The sequence below is a fragment of the Anser brachyrhynchus genome (genome assembly GCF_964034855.1).
Source record: "Anser brachyrhynchus genome assembly, chromosome: 11".
NCBI lineage: Eukaryota > Metazoa > Chordata > Aves > Anseriformes > Anatidae > Anser > Anser brachyrhynchus.
Window position 1 is genome coordinate 8,245,072 of NC_137706.1, and position 21,799 is coordinate 8,266,870.

The 21,799-nt window shown below is 41.6% G+C and overlaps 1 protein-coding gene across 1 annotated transcript; it reads left to right on the forward strand.

Moving 5' to 3' along the window:
* Window positions 1-3,888: 3,888 nt before the first annotated feature.
* CRABP1 (cellular retinoic acid binding protein 1) lies at window positions 3,889-15,896 on the forward strand. Its single transcript, XM_080551337.1, has 4 exons — window positions 3,889-4,046; window positions 4,171-4,349; window positions 7,170-7,283; window positions 15,570-15,896. The coding sequence occupies exons 1-4, from the start codon at window positions 3,977-3,979 to the stop codon at window positions 15,618-15,620; spliced, it is 414 nt and encodes a 137-aa protein (XP_080407463.1). The 5' UTR covers window positions 3,889-3,976; the 3' UTR covers window positions 15,621-15,896.
* Window positions 15,897-21,799: the final 5,903 nt, after the last annotated feature.

Genomic DNA, 21,799 nt, shown 5'->3' on the forward strand with positions numbered 1-21,799 from the left:
AACCTGGGACTGGAAATCCCTCCAGCACTTTAGCCTGGGAACAGTGGGTATTCTTTCAACTGTTAATGAGAGTGCAGTAGACAATGCAACACTGCAGAAATGCTTTTTATTCTGCATACATCTGTATTACATTTCACCTATTGTCATGCTGGAGGCTCGTGGTAAATTAATTTGGCAGATAAATTTATGACGGCAATTTGCCTTCCAGTTGTATAATTTATTCATGTCAGAAATAATTCATTATATTCTCCTTTAAACCATTCTTTTTTGGAGGTACCACCTTAGTAAATAAAATTTATTGTTTACCCTGAGCCTTGTGTGACTTCACAGTGGTCAGTCAATAACCTCAAGGGGATAGTTTTGGTCACATTACTGGTCACTTATTTGGATGGATGATGGAGTACCCTGGTCCCATCTGTACATATATTACTTTCTTTTGTCTTAGGGGCACTGCTGGAAAGATTAATTAGGTCCATCTGTGGGGAAAGATAAGCCTTAGGGGATTCAGGTAAATAAAATAAACACCAAGGGGAAAAAATGGCTGAAGGGGTTGTTTTGGAAATCAAACTGTTTCCCATATATGAATTGGGAAATTAAATACAGAAGGAGACTGAAAGAAAAGTAAAACTACTTTTTAGTCAGGGTTATTTCAGCATGACCTGATAAACATCTCCTATTGCTGCTGTGCTAGGATAAGGATCTGTGATGAGGGGTAATGTCCAATGACAATATTCTCAGCTAAGGTAAATCAGTATAGCTTTATATCTCAGTGGAACTACCCTTACCTTATGACAGTGGAGATTTGAGTTGTATCTGCCACAGTGATATTATTTCTCTCCTTCATTTGAGTGATCCAGGACATGAAGCAAGCTGATCCTGATTCTCATTGTCCCCTCTTATTTATTTATTTATTTATTTATTTATTTATTTATTTATTTATTTATTTATTTATTTATTTATTATAATGGTGCTAGATTCTTTATGGCTCTTACATCCCACATCCATTTTCTTTTCCTTTCTCTTGCCTTCCTTTAAGCTTCTTGCCATATTTTCTTCTTTACCCTTTTCTTCCTTTTTTCCCAAGAAGTCCAGCATGCAGATTAGTCTAACATCATTGAGCTAACTGGTATGATCACAGCTTGTAACATAGAAACTCAGCTCTCCCTGACTTTTATATCCTTATTATTATATGTGTAGTTAATTGGTGTAACTGGTACGTAAGAGGTGAAATTTGTTACAATTTAAGTTATATCTCTTTCTGTTGCCTTATCAGTCTAAGGGAGGACTTGTACACCACAATGAAAGGGGATTACAATCCCAATATTTTCATAAGACAGGAAAGGGAAAAGCAAAAAAAACCCTCATTTTTCTCACTGAATTTTACCTGTCTTAAGGGCCTGGAACGTGAGAGTTGTTTTGCTTTTAAACTTTTTTTGACGTGAAGTTATATTCTTTATGAGATTGCACTTCAACTGCTGCTGACGGTTAAATGAGTTGGTAAAGACAGAGGAACGGGAGGGCATATTTTTGAGATAGAAAGGGAAAACATAAATGATTTAAAAGGAAAGAGAAGACGCCTAGGGGAAGGCTACATGGAAGAATGTAGCTCAGAGGGCAAAGGGGAAATGGCTGTAGGCGATCAATTCAACTTCTGTATACATATGAAGCACTTGGGATAAGAAGGAAGGCGTGTGCTCTGGAAACACATGTGCCTGTCTCCAGCCCTGTGCTAGCAGCACTGCCAGGGACCAGTCTCAGAGGGACAGTTCCTAGGGGGTTGAACTTTGAGGTCTAATTCTAAAGAGCTGGTGAGCCCAGTCTGCACTGCTTGAGGAAAACTTGCTCTGTGTATAAATGAGGTGTGAAAGTGTACACATGGCCAGACAAAGCCAATTCAACACCCAAGAGCATATCAGGGGTTTTGTTTTAGAAACTGTACTGTATAGGTGGATTGGTACCTCGCTGCCTGTAGAAAAGATTATTGTCTGAATGAAAATGTAGTTCGATATCTGTGTATTTGGGTTGCATAGCTTCGTGCACTGCCCTCGCAGAAGAGAGCCTTTATCACCCATAGGCACTTGTTCCTTTGGCTTGCTGTGCTCTCTAGATGAAGGGTATTCTGAGGACTCTCTCCTGGTCAGCATGAAATAGGTCAATGGCCACAGTCCGAGCCAAAAAACCCCAGTCCTCCGTCTTAGGAACACTCTCACAGAGCGTGAGATTCTAGCTACTGGGAAGGGTGTATTCCACCTACTGGAACGCTTCTTGTTCCAGCAGTGGTGCAGCAAATGAAAGAATAGTAGTGGATCTTAGGTGGTCCTTTGAAGACCAACATGCCCCCACCTTAACATCTTCTGGGCCAATTTGTTTTCTCTGGTAGAGATAGATGGTTCCTTCCAGTTTATGCTGCACATGTTTATTATCATGAAGCCGTTGTCCTGCAGAGGCCGTACCGCTCCCACTGGGTCCGTGTGTACATGTTCTGTGCGCTTCTGGGAGCAAGCCTGGCCCGTGGCAGTGTGAATCCGGCGGTGCAGCTGGGAAGCTGAAACAGAGGGACTGAGCAGGGTTCTTCTCTGCGTCACGGCAAAACACAGACTTGGTACAGGCTCCCTGGGCCTGTGGCTTTTTGTTCATTAGATTCGAGCCTACCTGCAAGAGGGTTGTGATCTGTGTGTGATCTGTGTGTCTGTTTTGTGTTTTCTTCCCCAGGTGTTTGGTTTGGTGGTGGTGGGTTTTGCACTTTATTTGTGCTTTTTGCCATTTTTTTTTTAAATGAGGTGACTGGGAACCTTAAAGTATTTCAGATGGGGATTCATTCTCTTGTCATTTGCTAAAAGCTGAAAAATGCTTTGCAATTTTGCAATTTTTTTTTTTCCCTAGAGAAAACATGTTACTGAAAACAGATACTCCCCACTGAAATTTTTGTTTCTTGGAAAAAAAAAAAAAAACAAACAAACAACAAAAGAAAACACATTTTCCATCAGAATATTTCAGATAAAGAACCGTGCCAGGTCTCCAGGGTATGCTAAAAAGACAGGAGAAAAGAATCGGTAGAAAAAGAGGGACTGTCAACGGAGAAATGTTTTGTTCTGCCCTATGGTTCTGCCTCCCGGCTCTTCTTTACTTGAGTAAAACTCTTCCTGGGGTGACAAATAGAGGAAGAGGAGAATGCTGCCTAACCTATGGCTGAAGTAACTCCTAGATCTGTACATTTTCCAGGAGTGAACACATTTTAAACGTACCTCAAGCAACCAACTTGTCCATTTTACAGAGCAAGGCTAACAAGTGAAGGATGGTTGTGAATGTACCTTGAAGCTGGCTCAGCAGAGCTTTTCCTATATTTACAATACATCTGGCTCTGGTCTGAGTGGGAAATCACAGACCTCTGAGCGTCTGGAGTATTTCCTTATGCACAACAGCAGCAGAAAAACTCCGTCTGCCTTAACCGCCAAATCCCGCTCCCCTTCGATTAACCGTGAGGGTAAATCAGCTGCAGCTTCAGCCCAGCACCCCGGACCTGACACCGGGATACTCGAAGCCAGACACTGGAGGTGGCGGTGACAACCGGGCGAGGCGCAGCGGGGCGCTCCCCCCTGTAGCACACCGCTGGTGATGGCAGCAAGCGGGGAACACCTCGGGGGGCTTCCCCGGGCGCCTCGGTAACGAGCCGGGGGGTGCCTTCCAGCCGGGCAGCCCCACCCCAGCTGCCCCCTTCCAGCCCCCCCAGCCGCGGGACGATCTTACCCCCCCTTCCCGGGGAGCCCCCGGGCATGGCAGGGGGTGGCGCTGGCTGGGGGCTGCGGGGCTGGGCCGGGCCGGGGGGGCTGCCCCTGCCGGGGGCCGGGCCGGGGGCCGGGGGGGTGTGCCCCGTTGTGCTGCCGCCGCCGCGGCCCGCCCCGCTCACAACGTGCCCGAGCCGCAGCCCGAGCAGCAGCGCCGCGTCCCCGCCGCCGTCCTCAGCGCCCGCCCAGCCATGCCCAACTTCGCCGGCACTTGGAAGATGAGGAGCAGCGAGAATTTCGACGAGCTCCTCAAGGCGCTGGGTGAGCCGGGGGATGGGGTGGGGCCGCGTCCCCGGGGGAGGGGTGCAAGGGGCAGCCGCGCTCCGGTGCCCGGTGCTGGGCGAGCCGGCGGCTTCAGGCTCTGCTTCATCTCCTCTCCGCCCAGGTGTCAATGCCATGCTCAGGAAGGTGGCGGTGGCTGCCGCTTCCAAACCTCACGTGGAGATCCGCCAGGACGGGGACCAGTTCTACATTAAAACTTCCACCACTGTCCGCACCACTGAGATCAACTTCAAAATCGGAGAGAGCTTCGAGGAGGAGACGGTGGATGGCCGAAAGTGCAGGGTAGGAGGAGAGCGCGTGTGTGTGTGCACGTGGGGTGGATGTGTGCACGCTTACAGACACACAGTTGCTGCCCTAGCCATGAGGGATGCTGTGTCCATCCAGCTGCATTACCAATCTCTTCTTAGATAGGACAAACACACCTGGTGCCAGCATCTCCAAACAGTGCCATCGCTGCCTTCCACCCGCTTCATACTAGAAAACACTCTGGGGGGGTTCGTGGTGGTCGCAGCACTCTTCTTCCCTCTTCCAACATTCTCCCTCATGCAGGACAGGGTAAAACTGAAATCTGAAGGCAACAGAGCATTGCAGGTCCTGAAGGCACAGCTCAAGGATCACCATGCCAGTTCCTTGGCTGGCAGGGTTTTGTACAGTTCTCTTTGCCTCCCTCTCCCTTGGACACCTCAGCTGCAGTGAAGGATCACCCCGATCTCCCTCCCTGGTGAGAACACAGGGAACGGTGGAGTGAGAGAGACCTCAAGAGTCAGGATTTAGTGCACAAGCCTGACATAACTTTTGTCCTAAAATCAATCGGACATCTTCACAAGCAGGACCACAGACTATTGGTAGTTTTGGGCTGGAATCATCTCTCATTCCCTTTCGAGTGCATGTCTTCAGTTTGCTGATCAGATAAATCTTTAACAGTGTAAGACAGACTTTCAGCCAGAGTTATACCAGCCATAATTACACCATCTCCTCGTGCAGAAGTGCATCAGAGGGCGTTCACTGGAGTGTTTTGGGTTTGATTCTGAGTGTGTGAGCCCCTGCTCCTCTGCCCTTTGTAACCACTTCTGTGGCTGTGGAGGGGATATAATAGTGGTGCTGTCAGTCAGCAGCATCTAACACCGGCTTCTTGCTGGTGTAGATACATGGGACCGGGGGTACTGGAGAACTGGGCTCTAATCATGTCTGTCTTGGAAAAAAGTTAACAAAGACATGCGTTTGTAATCCTTTGCCAAATTGCTTTACTCTCACTGACATTTATAAGATTGCCTGAGAGAGAAGAATTTGTAAAGAGTACCAGAATGTAGTCCCAGATAAAGAGTATGGGTTTTAAAATATCTTGTGATGTTGAAGTAATCTTCTTGCCAAGCTATAATCTCTGTTGATTCTTGGGCCAGCTTCTGAGACCATTTGAACAATTAAAAATTCAGCATAAACTTGCTATCTTCAGTGCAATTGCTATGAATTTAAACTTACGAAAAAGGGAGACAGATCTTGGGAGATGGTGAAGATCTAGAACATCCACTTCATCTCTAGGATGTTATCGTATATTTAACAGTTTGTTCAGGAAATGTTGCTGGCTTTGGTAGTTTATTTTGTTCAGCAAAAGTAGTATTCTAGTGTCTTAGTGCATAATGCACACACAATAAATGTGACCCGCTTTCTACAGAGGGATTTATTGCTGCAGATGGAAAAACAATAATTACGGCTGTAAGCTTTGAAAGTTGGAAAAATCTGAAAGAAATGTGTTTTCTGAAGTAGTAAATTTTTTCCATGTGTTGTGAAATTGTTTACAGTCCAGTCTCAGGAATGAGTTGTACTGTTGTGTATATATTATCAAGATGTGGCCACAGTGCAGAAACTGACAGATAATAAAATAATACTTCAGAATATAATTTTCAATACCTGGCAAAATTGTGGGCTGGTGATAGATCGTGATACACTTTATGGAGTGGAGGGTTTTGTTCTGCCAACTAACTTGATCCATTGTTCAGACAGACAAAGAAGAATCTTACACAGTTGAACTGAAAGGCATAGCTTCTATAACTGCCGCTTGAGACGGCTTGTCGGCCTAAAAAAAGTACTGTTTTGAAAATAATATTTATAAAGTGAACAGCTAATTCTAAATCAAAGGACAGAGTTTTTATTTATTTATTTATTTCCCCGTTGCAAAGTCTGGGAAGTGTTAACTTGGATTTATGCATACATATGTGCGCACACAGTATTTGTATATAATCACAGACTAATGAATGTCTCCCATGTGCTAGTTGTAAAGCAATTACTTGCACATTCATTATAGGGCATCCTTCTGCACAGCTGTTCCATTGCACCATAGAATAATAGTTCGATGCTAGAATGAAAAGCAACAGAAAATCAGGGCTTGCCTGTTTGTGAAAGCTAAACAAAATCCTATGTTTTCTTAAATTATTTTTCAGTAGTTTCATAGTCATTATTCAGATGCTTTGAAAAATGCCCAAGGGTATTTCAATCTCCAGACCCACAGCCTTAAAAAAGAAATATTGCAAACAATAGAATCCTAACAAAGTTTCTTTAATTTAGTTGTGATTTATTCTGGTTTGTTAGCACAATATGTGCTTAACATACTGTTAACTTGGCAGAATGCCATATAGCATGAAAGGTTATAAGAGGAAGATACTGCATTATTTATGACCATAAAATGATACATACGATTCTTGATGCTTTTACACTAAGGGGACGCTGTAGTGATAAATAATATGTCACATCAAACATGTACAAAGATGTTTGGGAATGTGAACACTACATTACATTTTTAAAATATTTTTCAACATCAGGCATTTTATGAAAATGGCTTTTTAATTTAGAAACAAATGGTGATCTACATTGAAAAGACACATCTACAATTACTTTGCTATTAATATATACTTATTCCCAGGAAGCCCACTTACACTTTAATTTTGATTTCACCACTTTCTACTGATGCCTTTTTCCCTTTGCCTTTATCTATGTGTTGCTCCTTTACTGCAGCAATTATTCTCACTACTGCTCATTGCTGTCTCTCTGCCTCATGCTGCTAGAGAATATAATTAATGTTATTCCTAATGGTTTTCTTGCCCGCAGAGTTTGGCCACTTGGGAGAATGAAAACAAGATCTATTGCAAACAAACTCTTATTGAGGGAGATGGTCCTAAAACATACTGGACTCGAGAATTAGCTAATGATGAGCTGATTTTGGTAAGAACCTTGAACCCACCCAATGCATGCACCATATTAACAGCTTTCATTGCTGTGTAGCATGATGTAGTATTTTTCCTTACCCAAATCTGTCTGGAAAACTGCTATTTTCAAAATTCTCTGTAGTATAGTTCACACATCAATCTTTCCTTTCTTTTTGATTTTTTTTTTAAGAATGAATGAAAATATATGCAGGTTCTCACTTGCATTTTATTGTTATAGCTTTCAACATACTTTTACTGGTAAAATAATCACAAGAGGGCCACTTCTGCTCCACAATAATGCCAAAGAATTTGCTTGATTTATTGCAGATTTTCTCTGGTGAAAGTGAGATCAAAGCATTTGACCTCATTTCTGGAGAACCTTCTTCTCCAGAAGGCATGTGTTTAATGTGTTGCTTCTTAAACACAGTCACATGGTGTACAGGAGAAATGTGGCATGTTGTTAGTATGCTCTAATCTCATTTTGTTTATGAAGAACACACAGTTACTCCCTTTCTTTGCCACCTTCCCCAGTTCCTTGATCATCTCTGAATCCAGTTCAGAGTTGCCCTCATGAGCTTGTCAGAAATCCACCCATTTACGTGTTTGCTGTCAGCCAACATCCCCCCACTCCTGTGTAATTTTCCATGTGGCACTTTGAGCATTCTGAGCAGCACCTCTGCAACTGCCCATTGTGCCATAAATCATATGCAGTTTCTTTATTTATATTGCACTTATTTCTGTTAGAGTTGAGTTTTCTTTACTGAATATTTCCTCAGTTGTCAATTGACTTCAATGAAACAGTATCCAGAACCGGATATAGACAACAGTTTTTCTGGGTTGCAAGTAGCACAGTTCAGCTAGAGTTCAGAATCATTTTATTGCATATGTTCTTACAAGTTAATTCTGGGTAAATCAGCAGGTTGAACTCCTGTGCCTCATCAGTTTGGACATGGAAGACAAGTTGCTGGAGTGACAAGTAAGACATCAAAGCAGGGAGTTTTTATTTCGAACTATCCAACTAACTAAACCCCTGCACTTTAAAAAACAAACAACCTCACAAATGTTTCTCTAAAGCAGTTGGAGCTCTGTTTTAAAGATTGCATCTAAAACAAAAACAAGACCCAAACCTAACCAAGTATAAATAAAAAGCTTTTAAGGTGTTAATATTATTCCAGACATCTTGGAACTGTTCACCCATCCCTTATGAGGAGGCGTATGCTGTTAATGAAATCAGACTGGTTTCCTTTGAATTAATACTGTAATTCTGGATCTTTTTTTTTTTTCCCACTCAACCACTGAAATTCTTTATATTATCCAAAATGTTTAGGAGTCAAAGTACTTTGATCTCTGCTTCATCTTTATATGTAGTGGAATGAACAAAATGTATTCTCTGCTATAATTTTTCCAGCCTTCTGACAATACATTTTTGTAGTTTATTACTTAAACAACAAACTAGTGAGGTAGCTGTTAAACTAAGTGAACTGTTCCCAAGCAAAGCAGGAAAGCCAGTTATAATACTACTGCCTCATGCAATCAGCAACATTAACTTACCCAAATGACGAAGAGGAATGACATTGGTTAAGAAACAAGAGCAATTCAAAGATTATAAAGCCTCCAGCCTTTTTTCTTGCATAATAGAGCCTGTTGAGCTTTTCTGAATGAATTGTTTTTCAAATTAGGATATAAATTAGAAAAACCTCCTTCTTATTAAAATATTTCAAGTTATAGGAATACAAATGTAACTTCTGATAAGTTGTTTTACTGGTTAATTGCCTTGCCCCTAAAATATACACATTACTTCTAATCTGTGTAAATGTCTAGATTCAACTTCCTGCTGTTACATATTGTGTTCATAAGAAGATAAATAATATTCCTAATGTTCATTATTGCAAATAATTTTCTTAATATCACCAATGAAGCCACCTCATAGAAAAACCTTATTTTTGTTAGGCGAAATCACTAGAAGACCTTGATCCCTTCAATGTAAAACAAACTTTCTTTGAATCATTCCTCCAGTGCTTCTGTAAGCCCCTCCGATTTATCAATTCACTTTCTAAACTGTGAAAAGTAGAACTGCACATGCTGTTTTGCCAGCAACCACAGTAGCACCTGATGCAGTAGTGACTTCATCTCCCCACTCTTAGCTGAAATTCTTCTGATTTATATGCAAATACTTTGTTAATCTTTTTTTTTTTTCTGGAAACTCTTGCTTATCTGATCATGATCCCAAGTGATTTTCCTGGTTTCTAATTCCCCGGACCAATCCCCTTCCCCTTTTCTGCAAGTTAGGAACATGTTCATTGGTTGCTAAATAGGATTTTACTGTGGCCATTATGAAAACATAGTGTATGTTTCCAAGTGATTGAGATCATTCCTCCAGTTTTTCACTATTTAATATGATTCTATGATTCCATTCTTCTTTTCTGAAGCATAATGGCCTATTTTATTTTATTAAATATTAGGGCATTGCTAGGTCCTCAAGACAAATTTTCAAGCCCCTTCATGAGACATTTGATGAGATTGAATGTCCAAATCTTTTAAATGCATGGGTCAACATGTTCAAAATCTTCTGTCACCCTGGAGCTCAGTAATGAGGTTTTCCTGAGAGTAATGGTGGTAAGTGTGAGAGTCCATTTGGAGAACTAAAGATGGACAAAATTAATCCTTTTGGGAGACCTTCTCTTTGGTGGAAGACAGGAAGGAGTAAGGGATGCTACATTTATTGTCTCTAGCTTCTCATTGTAGAACCCCAGAATATTCCCTCCAGTCTGTTCTTTGGGCTTTAAAAGCTAAACTACCCAAAGGGTTTGACCGAGGTGCATCCCTTGACCATGACAGGGAGCAAAGTAGGAATAGGAGCTCTTAGTGGGAAGACTGGGGAATCCCTTTTGATCTCTTACGTCTCAGCTGTGTTTGGATTTTTCATCACTCCAGTGGAGAAAGGTTCAGCTTGGACTTTTGTTTTATTATTTTATGTCTTGCTTGGAAATCTGCCTTGTGTCTGAGTCTGCAACCCCTCATTTATGTCTTAGTTCTTCCAAACTAAGATCACGCTGAGAAGAGATCTCGTCTTTGTCTTCCCCCCTTTTCTCCTTCCATTATCCTAGTTTGTTGAGGGTTCTTTAGGACCTGAAATTCACTCTCATGCAGTTTTGCTGCCCATATCAGTTCAAACGTTTAATGGTTCCCATCTTCACACTTTTCAAATCTTCTTACTTACCTAAGAAATACTTTCTGGTCCTTCACTTTTCCTGAGATACTTTAGTAAACTTTCCACATTTCTATTCTGGCAAAGCTCCCTACATAAGCAGAAGGAAACCACATTCCTATGAACTTCTAGATGACTGCAGCTGGGAAAATGTCATTTATGAAGCAGAGCCTGTGATGTAGCAGTTCAGGAACTCTGAAAGGCTGATACTTCTCACACTCTCTGCTCCTGCTTCTCCAGCCAAATAAATCTTTCAAGAAGTCCTGTCTCCTTCCTAGCTATTACATGCATTTGCAGAGGAAATCAATAAAACTCATATACCATGTGCAAAAAGTTGCAAGAAGGAATCTAAACTGTGTTAGACTGAGGCATTAATGGGAAATAGGCTTGGGGCAACAGGCAGGGGGTGAGGAATGAGTTTTACTCTGCTAATAGTGGCTGTATAAACCTTGGAAGTTTGCCACATAATTTTTGATCTAATGTGCCACATTGCTTAGGGGGCCCATTAAATTATGACATTTCCCTAGTGGAAGGATATATTTTTCTTTCCAACACAGCATGTTGAATAAAATGCATTTATTAATCCATATTTAACAAAAAAAAATCAGCGTTGAATTGTCATGACTACCACAGAGCTAAAATAGAAACCTTATTACTATATAATTATCTATCTTTTTTGCATCCTGGCAGAAGAAGTCCCTTGTGTTCTTCAAAGATACACCCTTGGAGCAATATGATGGTCTTTCATGACACCTCTGTTCCTCTGGTACACGGATGCTGGGAACAAACTATTTAGTTAGCGAAGGTTTTCTTTACCTTCAGGTGCTAGTTAAGTTTGCCTTTAGTTCTTCTTAGTTCCTTGCAGCATGGAGAGTGACATTCCTCTTTCTAGTAGCATAAATAATATTTGGCTCACAGTATGGCAGATGTATGTCTGAAGTCCCATTAGAAAAGAGACCTTTCAGCTAAGTGAGGGATTCAGGATCAAGATCTGCTTTATAAAAAAGGTGATGCAAATGTGCTAGAACATTGCAACTACTTTAATCAGTGCCGTTAATTATAATCTTGTCTGATGCACTTGCTGAGATTTCAGCATTTCTGATTTTCAAAACTACTGAATAATCTAGATAAAAAAGATTACATGGAATATGTAAGCAAAGGAGGGTGGAAAGGATAGATGCCCATCTAAGTCCACATCTGCTTGTCTTGACTGTATTCTTGAGTCAGCATATCCTTGTTTACAACTCCACTCAGAAGCCACTTGGATTAGAGCTTGGGCAATCAAAATTGGAATCTAATACAAAAGTATGTTTTTCATTTACTTGTCTTAAAATTAAGACCTAGTATTTAGGCTGTTGTAACATGCTTTTTCATCCCTTAACTTTGCTTTTATAGTCTGTAGCATTTTTGCTCTTGCTGTGTGTTTTTGTCAAGGACATTAATGAGCTATCAATCACTTGGGTAAGTCAGAAGAACAAAAGGTCTGCTCTTACAAAGTTAAAGGATACTGCTTCCGAATGTTTGCTACTCAAACGAGAAACATCTATATATTCTGAATTTATCTGCCTTGCTGCTTTCATAGCTGCTCATGCCTCTGTAGAAGTTTAATCTATAAAACAAATATTTTAAAGTGGATGGTTACTGAAGAGGGGCTTTAAAAACAGCCTTAGACCACATTTTGCACAGTTGATGTATCACACAGGGGTTCTCAGAATCAATTATAGCAAGGGTCAAAGATCAGAACATTAAGGGAGCGGGGGGGTTCAGGCATGGTTTATATCCTCCTTTCCCTTCCCAGAAAAATCATGACATAGTTGATTAAAACTGGTGAACTGTGAAACTTAGATGAGTGAGTGAACATTTTTTAAATGATATTGCTGGCTTCTAAAATTAAACATAGCAGGTGAGAAAAGTCAATGAGGATTGGGAAAGATATTTTGCAGCTAAATGCTGAGATTTGTGATGTGCCTAAACCTTGTACAGAACAGTGATAAACTACCTAAGCATTTAACTTTTCTATAGTTCTTGAAGAGTGATCGTAGAATCATAGAATGGTTTGGATTGGAAGGGACCTTAAAGATGGTGTAGTTCCCACCCCCCTGCCATGGGCAGGGATGCCACCCATTAGATCAGTGTATTTAAGTGATCTTAAATTCAATCAGTTAACAAAAGGAGGGCCACCTCATATGGAAGTCAGTGTGGGGGGGTGTAAAGTAGTGTCTCTGCTTTATAGTATGCACGTGTACACATGGAAGTCTGCACGTGGATCCGTGCAAAGCCTTTTCTGAGGATGGAAAGATACTACTCATTTAAGTGGTATCTTCTCTTTTCCATTTATTTGCTGATGTCTTCTGTCTTCCTTTTGAGAGTTGGCTCTGCAGCTTGTTCGGTCATGAGCAGATAACAGGATTTTTGCATATGGCGACAGAATTCATCTTAGCCAGTGATTGTTTCAGTGACAGTTTTCCTGATTATACTGTTTCACTTATCACAAAGGCTTCTCAGCAAATGTTTATAAAGGCCTTAAAAAAGCAATTTACTCATACAATTATATACTACTGCCCCATAATTCTCATTTTATCTCTAATGATGTCGTCATCAGATCTTGAGGGAACTGAGAGAGAGCAGTGTATTGGATTATCCCCTTGTGCAGGGCTTTCTTTGCTCTGTGCATTTGGACTCTTTTAGCCACAGATTATGTCAAGCTAAATGAAGAAAACTCTTCTGTAATTTGCAGTCATTGCACATTAAAAACCCTATTTTAGATTTAGATAGAAGCCTGATCTTGTAGCAATTTGTAAATGAGTGGGTACTTTGCAAGCTGGTGGGAGTGTGGTGTTTGAAAATCCTGCATCTTCTTGTTAGATTTGAATTCAGCTTGGTAGTGTTGCATTCTTTTGAGTTGCAACTTCACCGCCAAGTAGCCAGGATTGTTCTCTCTCTATTAAAAAGTTCTACTCCTCTGAGTCATGGGAACCCCTAAAGTCTGCTTGTTCTGACAGGTACTAGCACTTTTTGCCAGTCTGGAATTAGAACCTTAGATATTAAACTGCTCCATCCTACCCCTGAATACAGGGATTTAAGTGTGAAGGATATAAGAGTAACAGTCTTTTGATTTGGATCTTCCCCTGAGCTTGGGCCCAGCTGTACAGTAGATGCTTCTGCGATTAACCACAAGAAGAGGAATGCAGCATGTTTGAACGTGTTCCTCTTTGCTTGGTTTAGCAACATGTAGTGGAGTTTTATCAACACAACTAGTAAGTTACAGTAAGGTAGGGAAACGCCTTTTACCTAAGTCCACATTTAAACCATGTACGTAACAACAACAATCACAGCCATTTCTTTATGTGCTTCAGTATAGAAATAAGAGCAGCAGGGACCAAAACTTAAGTGTGCTTAGCAGAATCTGAATGTACCACAGAAAGACTATCACTGTCAGTGACCTTCTAGTCTATACAGACAACCTTAAGCCCTGCATGGTCTTGATTCTGACTTCCTTTCTCTGGCAGAGCTCCTGCTGAAGCAATTTCACATTTGTGTATAATTTTGGAAATGCTGAAGGAAGCCATAGTGGGGGTGTTTGCAGCTGGTGCTGCGGGCAGTAGGAAACTAGCCGCATCCTTTTCAGACATTTTCATGTTTAAGTTAAAAATCTTACCATCCAAAATTTTAACAGGCCTTTTTCTTCAGTAAAGTGAACAAAATACATGCCAGAGGCAGTTTTAAAGCCAAATCCTTTCGAAGTGGTGTTGGCCAAAGCAAGCGTAGGAAGCGTTAAAACAAATAAAGTCCAGCTGAATTTTCATAACACACCAGGGTAGGTCTTAATTATATTTTCAGTGAGACCTTGGCAGTTATTAGAGCCAAGCACCCCACCTCACAGCTCGTTAGTAGTGAGCTTGAAACTGTCCATGTCAGTGTAGCTGGACATCTACTGTGCATGTAGTCAGTATTTCCTCATTCTTGCACACTTATTTCCTTTATGTTTAATTGTTTACTTCAATTTTAGCCTGCCAGACTTGAAATCACATACAAACACTTTGGGTTTAGGTAGCTTTCTCAGGCAGCTGCCACAATCTCTGTCATGCCTAAAGGCCCTGATAATCTCTACTGCAATATTGGTGTCATTGAATTGCCTTTTACTTGCAGGACTAGAAGGTGATTTGAAAGCAAGCAAGCAAGCAAACAAAAATGAACCAACACCAAAAACAACTCAGGTTTCAGATACGTATGAAACCTTATTTCAGTCAGTATAACATGATATAAGACCAACTCTAGGTACCTGGAAAATCGAAGCATTCTAAGGTACTGAATCTGGCATGAGAAATGGGATGGTAATGGGACATTGTATTAAGTCAGTGACTCTCAGATGTGTAGTGATCAAATATTTACGAGATATCATAGTTTTTTCCTCACGTGAAATGAATTTGATCTCCACAACATTTTTTCCATTATGTGACCTCATTTCAGACTCTTTCTGTAGTTAACTAATTCACTGGTTAAGGTCAACATATCCTGAAAGAAGGCTGTGATTGACACTGTCCACATTACAGCTTGGGAGTGAAGGTTTCAATATCCTAGTACGGTGTGTCAACATCTTGCAGTGTTATGTTCACAGATTATACATACACACTCACCAACTCTTCAACATTGCTCCACTGACTTCATTTGAACTACTCTGATTTATACCTGCAAATACTAGAGAAGACGTTTTGAACATGCCATCTGATCTGAATTCCACCCCCACCATTTCCAGTTCAAAGTGTTGCAAATGTGTCTAAATATAACAGCACTACATTCCAAATTGTCTTTCTTTTCTCATGTTTATTTATAAATGCATGCCATGGAACTATAGAAAAAGGGAATTTCTGGGTCATTTATCATTCTGACAAAATTCATGGTGCCTGGGAAAGAAGGTCACCTACAGTGCATTCCTCGTCCAAAATGACTCCTTTCTTTGCTCTCATCTGTCAAAAGGCATAGGAAATTGCATTTCTGCTGTAGGACTAGCTACTATAGTAATAGTAACATTAAAAATTGTGTTAAGCGTTTGCTGATTCTATCTCCTCTGATTGATTTCTATTTCTTTTCCAGACCTTTGGTGCTGATGAAGTTGTGTGCACGAGAATTTATGTAAGAGAGTAAAAAAATCCATTTACTTGTCATCTGGGATGAAGTGGAGAACTGTGAAAAGCCCCAGTGTAATGAGTATCCATGTGTGCTGTTACTAATGCGGTGTTGTATGTGACCGTGTGTGTTATATATGAATCCATATCCTGTTAAGTGTATTTCACTTTATTTTTCATTACAGACACTACTCCTTCTCATTTTTATGCCATCATTTTTTTGTGTCTGCTTTGTATTCTGTAGTTGTCATTTGCTATGGTTTCATCTATTATTAAACTTATTGGGCATAACTCAGAGCTGTTTTGGGGTGTTTTTAATAGAAAACCCAAAAGTGCTTTGATTAGGATTGAAACACTTTTTAACCTCTGTTGAAGTCAGTGTGGAGTTTCACTGCTGTTGGCTAGACTTTTGCAAGGCCTTTCACAGAGCTGCAAGCTGCTTTCTCAAACTGGGATCTCTGCCTCTTCTTTTTTCTGACCTGTCTCCTTTGGAGAGTCACTGAGGAACAATTCCTGTGATTGCTGGGGCTGTGATTCAGCGGAACCAGACAAGGAGAGCTCATTGCCCTCTTTCCAGCTGCATCTGTGAAGAATGACTGAGTAGAACAACCATTTTTCTTTTTGAATTGTCATTGGTTCATTTTCTGGGTGGAAACACTCATTAACCAAATACAAAACCCAGCTGTATCTACAGGACAAATAACGTTGTGATCATGACTAATACTTATTGTCATCGCACCCAAGCATCTCAGACCTGGTTAGAGAGCCAGCAGAATCTGGTAGACTTTACTTATTTTGGTCACAAAAAGATAATGCTGGGGAAAGCTGCTTTTCTCCTACTTTCTTACCTATGATGGGGAAAACTTCTGATGGCTTCACTCCCATTCTCAGTATTACAGCTCTCAATTTTGTCAATTCAGTATTTCATTTGTTGAACAACTGAGTAAATTCACAAAGCAGGGCCATAGCTCAGTAATGAAAGAAACACCAAATTTAACGTACTTATTCTGGCGCAAAGTTCCAGCCACAGCACTATCAAATATTAGATTCAATCTGAACAGACATTCCTATGATGAACCAAGAACTTCCCTGTTCTTCAGTGTGTGAAATATCTAGAGATACATGCTAGGAGCACTACTTCGTTCTGTGCAGTCTCCAAGCTTATCTGACCAATTTTTAGCTTTGCAAAATCATTTATCAGCTTTGCATTACCCAATCATAGCAGATTTTGAAGAGGTTCAGAGTTAGCAGAGTGTATGTCCTTTTCACTGGGCTGTGCTCAATATTCGTAACAGTAAAATATGTCCAAATCTTGATTTTCTTGGGACATCTGTGTCAAAAAAAAAAAGAATTTGTCTCTTCGTAGCTAAGCAAAAGAATCCCCTTGACGTGATTCTTAAACTGCTGTGGAGAAAATAGCCACCTGTTCTATATATCACGCAGTGAGCTACAGCAGCGCAACAGGAGAGAAACAGGATGTTTCCTGTCTCCTCTGCTCCCTGACAGGTCACACCTTCATCCGGGATCAGCATTCAAGATGATTCAAGTTCAAGATTATTCAAATTCACATATTGCAGTTGAAGAGAGGGATCTTTTCCTTCCACACTCTAACCTTAAGCCAAGCCCCATTTTCACAATCTTGGTTCAGTTGGTACCAATTATACAGCGTGTCAGCTTGCACTGAAGCATCAACTGAAATGAGTTCACTTTGGTTTGGATTTATGTCATGCTGCCCACTGATGAGAATGAAACCATAAGGGGGGAAAAACAACAATCTATCTTTATTTTTTATCTTCTTTTAAGATACAAATTGTAATTTTTCCCCACATAAATTCAGTTTAAGGAGTATCTGGACCTGCTTGTGTAATCAGCTACACCAAAGGGACTCCACAAAAAGTGCCAGGCAGAACTAGCTCAAAGCGTCTCAGTGATGTGGACAAAACTGTGTATTGCCACATCAAGGCTGAGAAGAAAAGAGCACTGTGTTGTAGAGCATGCTGGCTCATGCCGTATCTCTGCATCAGCAGGAGCCTGCCAACACTGTAGGGTGGGTGCTTTGCTTCCAACTCCTGACTCTGGGGTGGGTGAGAAGGTGGACAGTGGATGTGAAGGCTGGTACAAGCAAGAGGGGGCAAGTACCAGAGTCAAGGCTGGTAGGTTCAGGACCCTTTTGCCTTACCAGAAAATTGGCAACTACCTTTTCTGCCTGTATCTAAAGTAGCCCTCGTGTACAGTCTGTGAGGACTCAGCAAAGTATTGGTATGAACCTCACTCACACTGTCTAGAGCACGTGAGTGCACTTAATGGAAGCAGTAATGTCTATGTCTCATTTCTAGGAAGGATCATGCTAAGCTGTCATGCCGCTCCAGTAAATAGCCTTCAGAAAGCTTTACCATCAATTGGAAAATACCAACTTACGTTTCCATCCAGTTGGCAACTGCTGTCCATGCAGTAAAGCATGAGCTGTGAAACTGGGTTGTAGAGGTTATGATTAAAAACAGACTCTTGAGATATGAGCTGCTCAGCGTAACTGGGAACTTTCCTCTTCCAGGATTTAAACTGTTCCCCCAAGCTTTGTTTACAGTCTGGCAAGAAAGAAGTTCATTTCTTTAGTAATTTCAGTGTGGAACCTTCACCACTTGATTACCTTTCATGGAGTTACATTAGAGTTACTGGTGCATGGGTAAATTTGTATGAACAGAGACTAGAATTGGTCCAGAGTTAGTTTTATGGCTCATTCTTGAAACTCTGCAAAGACCAAATTGCATTTTGTGAGTCCTCCTGGATTTTAAAGCTCTTCAAATCTAGGCACACAAGGATTTGGAATGATTTTGCTGGCCAAAAGCCTTGCAGTCATCTCCTGCCCTTTCTTTCTTTGCTGAGATTAGGCCCCTTGGGAAACATGGGAGTTGAGCAATGCCAGGGTGGCCAACAGAGACAGTTTTATACACTTTTTGGGAAAAAAAAAATGAATTCACTTCTCTCCAGATGAGGTGATGGAAGCAGAGTGGAGTGACTGTAGCCAGCATCCACAAAAGGTTGCTGTCACAGTGTCTGAGTGTTAAACAGTTGCTTAGCAGAGTAAGATCCTCAAAGCTTCAGGTGGCCATTCTGTGCACATGGGAGTGAGGGACTTCTATAGACAAAGATGTCAGGACAATGGAGCACCTAAGGGTTACACAGAGGGTTTGTTGACTACTTGATCTCACTTGGATACCTGAAAAGGGTCCATGGCATTTATGGATACTGTTTTCCACATCCAGATCAAACAGACTCTCTGCATCTCTAGGCTTTTAATCAAGCATGTGATGGAGCAAGCAGTAGGGCCTGCTCACAGCTGTGTGTATCAGCAAGCAAGCTGTGCTGCTCCAGAGATGAAGAAACTTCCTTCCCCTCGTGCTGTTGTGTTCTAGATAGTGCGTTGGCACTTGGCCTGGAAGCACCCGGTGGTTACAAGCATATCGTGGTGACAAACAGCTCACCTCCGTCCGGCTGGTGGCTGCTCAGTCTCTGTATAGAAACCACTCACTGCATGTCTGCTGTCTTGCATGTCTCTCTGCCCAAAGAGCTCGACTTCCGAGGTCTGCTGGTGGCCAGTCGTGATGGCCAAATGCCCTTAGGGCTTTGTTGCTGTGAACCGTACAAGTGAGTGTGTTCGGGAGCTCTCCTCTGTAATTTTATTCCGTGCTGTTATTTATGGTTAAGAATATTTCTCCACACAAAGCCAGCTGGTTACAGATAACTAAGAAGGTGGGAAGACTTCCTCTCCGGAAGACACTAAAATAGAAATGCCTTGACTTCAGTTGCCTGAGCAGTCCTGCTGGTTTAAGGGGCCAAGGGAGTATTCCATTGCCTAAACATAGGTGCCTGTAGCTGTTTTAGATAACCTGTGTATCCACAAGATCTGCACCAGGCTAGCGTATAACAAAGGCTATGCATGAAATCTGTGCCTTTTTTTGGAGAGGCAGAAGCAGACTGGGGACAAAATGTGAGAGCATTACAATGTAGGTGGCTGTGATCAGGCAACTGACTTCCAGCCAATGTGTCTGCGGGCTTGGGGCCATGCTGTGCACTGCACGACTGATGATAACTGCCTGCCATGGTAAGACAAAGAAGGGGCTACACAGCTATCTGCAGCAACTTGGAGCATGTGTAACATTTCACAAAAACAAAGCTTCTCCACATGAGTGGAATACTAGGATAGAGCAGCCATGTTCTCTTCCCTAGGCAAGAAGAGTTCATTTTAGGATTTTCCTTTGGTTTTCCATACTTTGTTCTCATGCCGCTCTCATAAAACATGTATTGTTTTTCTTTTCTCCATGAAAAATAAACATCCTAACCAGTAAACAGATCAGGCAGTGAACTTGGATTCAAAATAATCCACTGTGGGAAACCCAGCATAGGGAAAAAAGTCTTAGCCAGAAATGTGATATTGCTTTGAATTGTTCAGTTTGCATATATCTGTCCCAGCAGCTGCTATTGTATGAGAACAGAGCTGTCCCCCTGCATGCTGCATGCCCTGAAGAGCTAGTGCTGCGTTAGCTCAAGGGATCAGTTTTTGCATTCGTAGTGCAAAGAGATCTGTTCCCGCTGGCAGGAAGCTCCAAATGCCATAGGGCTGCAGAATCCAGAGTCTCCGAGTCCTGTTAAAATATGGGCTGTCTGGATGTTGTCCTGTCAGAAGCGGAACAACCTAGAGTTTTCTCTTTGATACTACAGATGGCTGGCTGGCTGACTGAGGAGAGTGGTGAAAAAATGCTGGTTTTAATAGTGAAGGCATAGGTGGGAACAGATGTCATAGTCCTTTCTGCTAGTCCCTTCATTTCAACATTCCCCATGTTACCTCCCAGGTCATGAAGCCAGTTTGGATCAGAGGCAAAAAAGCCCCACCAGGATTCTTGAAATTTTAGTTCGCTCTTCCCTGACTCTTGCTGCACGCTGATAAATCCAAGTTCTGAAAGTTATGAAACTGAAAACTCGTCCTCTGTCTGTCGTCCTGCTTCCATCTGAGGCCTGCCGGGGATGCTCCACCAACATAATCTGTGGCAGGCACTCAGTTGTTTCACCATGTTCTCAAAACAAAGAGGAATCTGGCAGCCCCTTGGTTTTACAAGCTTCAGTACAATTTGCTGTTAGAATTTGCTGTATTGTGTATTGTGTATATTGTGTGATCACACAGTGTGACTGGAGAAGAAGATGGCAAGGCTTGAGATGGTTTCAGTCGCAGGCAATGCTTCAGTCTTGTACTAGATCCTGCGACCTCCTGCACAAACCAGCTGCTCACTGGGAGAGACAGTTCGCTTGCTCAGGGGGAAAGGAGGTGAGAGTCCCAGTGACTGACTGAATTACAAATTTCTTAAAAGCTCTGTAGATACATATCTCAGTGTTAATCTTCACAAGATTTCATCATAGGTCTGATGAATTCACAAAGTTTTCAAAGGGCTGAAGCTTTCATGGCTAAGTAGCTGCCACTGCTGGGAGGTAAAGGTGCATCTGGAAATTGAGTGATCCCATGGAAACTGCGGATAGGAATAGCTGTAGTGGATAAGAGCAAAGATTCTCTCTCCCTGTGTGTCCACTGCCTAAGACCCTTCCCTTAGACCCTGATGAGCCTGCATATCACTTCAGCAGGCTGAGAGACATACAGCTAGTCTGCCTCTAAACCAGGCCTTGGAAATCTGTGTGCTTGTGTCCCATTCTCTCAATTTCCTCACCTTTGTGTCCCACCTACACAGAAAAATGCAGGACCCTTCAAAAAGTTGAAGGGGTCTTCCATTGAAACCACCTTTTTAAAAGCATTGAGAATTTTGGGCATCTCAGGCTGGGCTGAGACAAACAGCATCTCTGAAATCTACAGTAGTTTTGATGACCAATGACTTACAGTTTTTACCTAATGTGAGTAAAATAAAAGCTTTGGTATCCTTTTGTGTTTGGCTTCTGTTCTGCCCTGTGACACAAACCCAGAACATACACCTATGGGGTAAGAGTTTATCTTAGCATCTCTGGAGAAAGATGAGTAATTTAAAGCAATCTTGATAGAAAGCAGTGTTATCAGTGTGAGTCAGGAAGACCTTTTGAGCACTAATTCATTGTCCTTGTAAATGCTGAGATTCTGGTGCTATTAGGAGGTTACTGATTGCTGAAACTATTCCTTTCAATTTCTCTTGCTGCAGCTGGGAGATTTTTAAAATGTTCCGT

Coding starts and splice junctions, on each gene's coding strand:
- CRABP1 (XM_080551337.1), top strand. CDS start 3,977: ATGCCCAACTTCGCCGGCACTTGGAAGATGAGGAGCAGCGAGAATTTC. Junction 4,047..4,170: donor CGAGCTCCTCAAGGCGCTGG/GTGAGCCGGGGG, acceptor CTCTCCGCCCAG/GTGTCAATGCCATGCTCAGG. Junction 4,350..7,169: donor TGGATGGCCGAAAGTGCAGG/GTAGGAGGAGAG, acceptor TCTTGCCCGCAG/AGTTTGGCCACTTGGGAGAA.